The 1,446-nt window shown below is 59.6% G+C and overlaps 1 protein-coding gene across 1 annotated transcript in view; it reads left to right on the top strand.

Annotated features, from left to right (window-relative positions):
- Nucleotides 1-695: 695 nt before the first annotated feature.
- Nucleotides 696-1,446, top strand: part of CSK (c-src tyrosine kinase) — a gene marked incomplete at its 3' end in the record, with an annotated part of 3,916 nt that continues 3,165 nt past the window's right edge. The window contains 2 exon segments of the mRNA XM_009866286.1: nucleotides 696-710; nucleotides 1,055-1,168. Of these exon segments, the coding sequence (XP_009864588.1) occupies nucleotides 696-710; nucleotides 1,055-1,168 (129 nt within the window).

The following is a 1,446-nucleotide window of genomic DNA, read 5'->3' as shown; positions in this document are numbered from 1 at the left end:
CGGCCTTGCCCCTCGTTTCGGTTCCTCCTTCCCAAAATATTTCGAGCTGCTGACAGCGGAGCTGGGGAGCAGTGGCTGCTGATGACCCCGAATCAATAACGATGAATTAATAAACCCCTGCATGGTTTCTGGGGTGCATCCCGGCCCCGTGCCCCCAGCCCAGCACGACCCCAGCATCCTGACCCAAGAAAGTCGGGTGGTTTAATGCCGGCACTGGTGACTTCATCTCTTTTCCCCGGGGGTCGAAGCGACGAGAATAAAGCTGGATTTGTTCCCCTCCCACGCATCGGAGCAGGATGCGACCCAGCCTGGGACCTCAGGACACTGCCAGGGAGGGGGATGGAGCAGAGCACCCCCCTCTGTGATTTAGGATCTGGCCGGAGCTCCTGCGTCCTAGAGCGTTGATGGGTTTTATCCTGCAGGGAGTAAATTTATTTCATTTGGATCTCAGGCCTGGGAAGCTCCAGGATGTTTCCACTTGTGGGTCAGCAGGCACCGTGGGAGAGTGGGGGTCTGGGATTCAAATCCTTACTGGCTGGGCGCCTGGGCCTCAGTTTCCCCCTTGATGCTGCGGGAACGTGAACCGCAGTGCCCAGTTTGCTGTTGTCCTTTCACCCCACAGGTCTCATGGTACCAAGTGACTTGTCCCCACTGTGAGATTCACGGCCCCTCCCCACCCCCAGCCTCCTGAGAAGATGTCAGGGATGCAGGTGAGCACGGGGCAGGGATGGAGCTGGCTCTCCAGCTGTTCCACGATGGCTCAAGAGGGACACAGGGACACTTGTCTGTGTGCCCCTGCAGCAGCCCAGCACTGTGGTGACTTGCAGTTGTGGGTGTGTGTCCCTGTTTTCCAGCCCCGTCCCACCATCTGAGCTCCCAGGGCTGCCCCAGATCTCCAAAACTTATCCTGGTTTAAGTGAATCTAGTTTGGGCTTGTATCAAAGGGATGGAGCCCTACGTACCCATAGAGAGAGGGTCCCCGGGGTCAAGGGGGTCCCAGGAGTGGGAGATGTGCCCAGCTGGGCTCTGACACTGTCCCCCTCTCCCTGGCCAGGCCGTTTGGCCGTCCGGTACAGAATGTATCGCCAAGTACAACTTCCACGGTACCGCCGAGCAGGACCTGCCCTTCAGCAAAGGAGACGTCCTTACCATTGTCGCTGTCACCAAGGTAGGGGTCACTGCCTTCCCACGAACCCCCCCAAGCTGCCGCCCCTCCCTGCCGGGGTCGGGAGCATCACTGCCTCCCACAACACAGCCGCGCCGGTGGGATCCCTCGGTCCCACTGAGGGAGCAGGGCAGGAATCGGGCCACACGTCGCGTTAATTAATTCATGGCCTCGTTAGTTAAAGTTTCTCCAAAATGGAAACCTCTTGAGGTGCCTCCCGGGAGGCGGAGGAGGGAGAGGGGAGGCTCGCAAGTGGGGGGCGATGCTCTGCTCCCCGCTGC

This window comes from Apaloderma vittatum, unplaced genomic scaffold (genome assembly GCF_000703405.1).
Source record: "Apaloderma vittatum isolate BGI_N311 unplaced genomic scaffold, ASM70340v1 scaffold17523, whole genome shotgun sequence".
Classification (NCBI taxonomy): domain Eukaryota; kingdom Metazoa; phylum Chordata; class Aves; order Trogoniformes; family Trogonidae; genus Apaloderma; species Apaloderma vittatum.
This window is presented reverse-complemented; position numbering and strand designations above follow the sequence as displayed.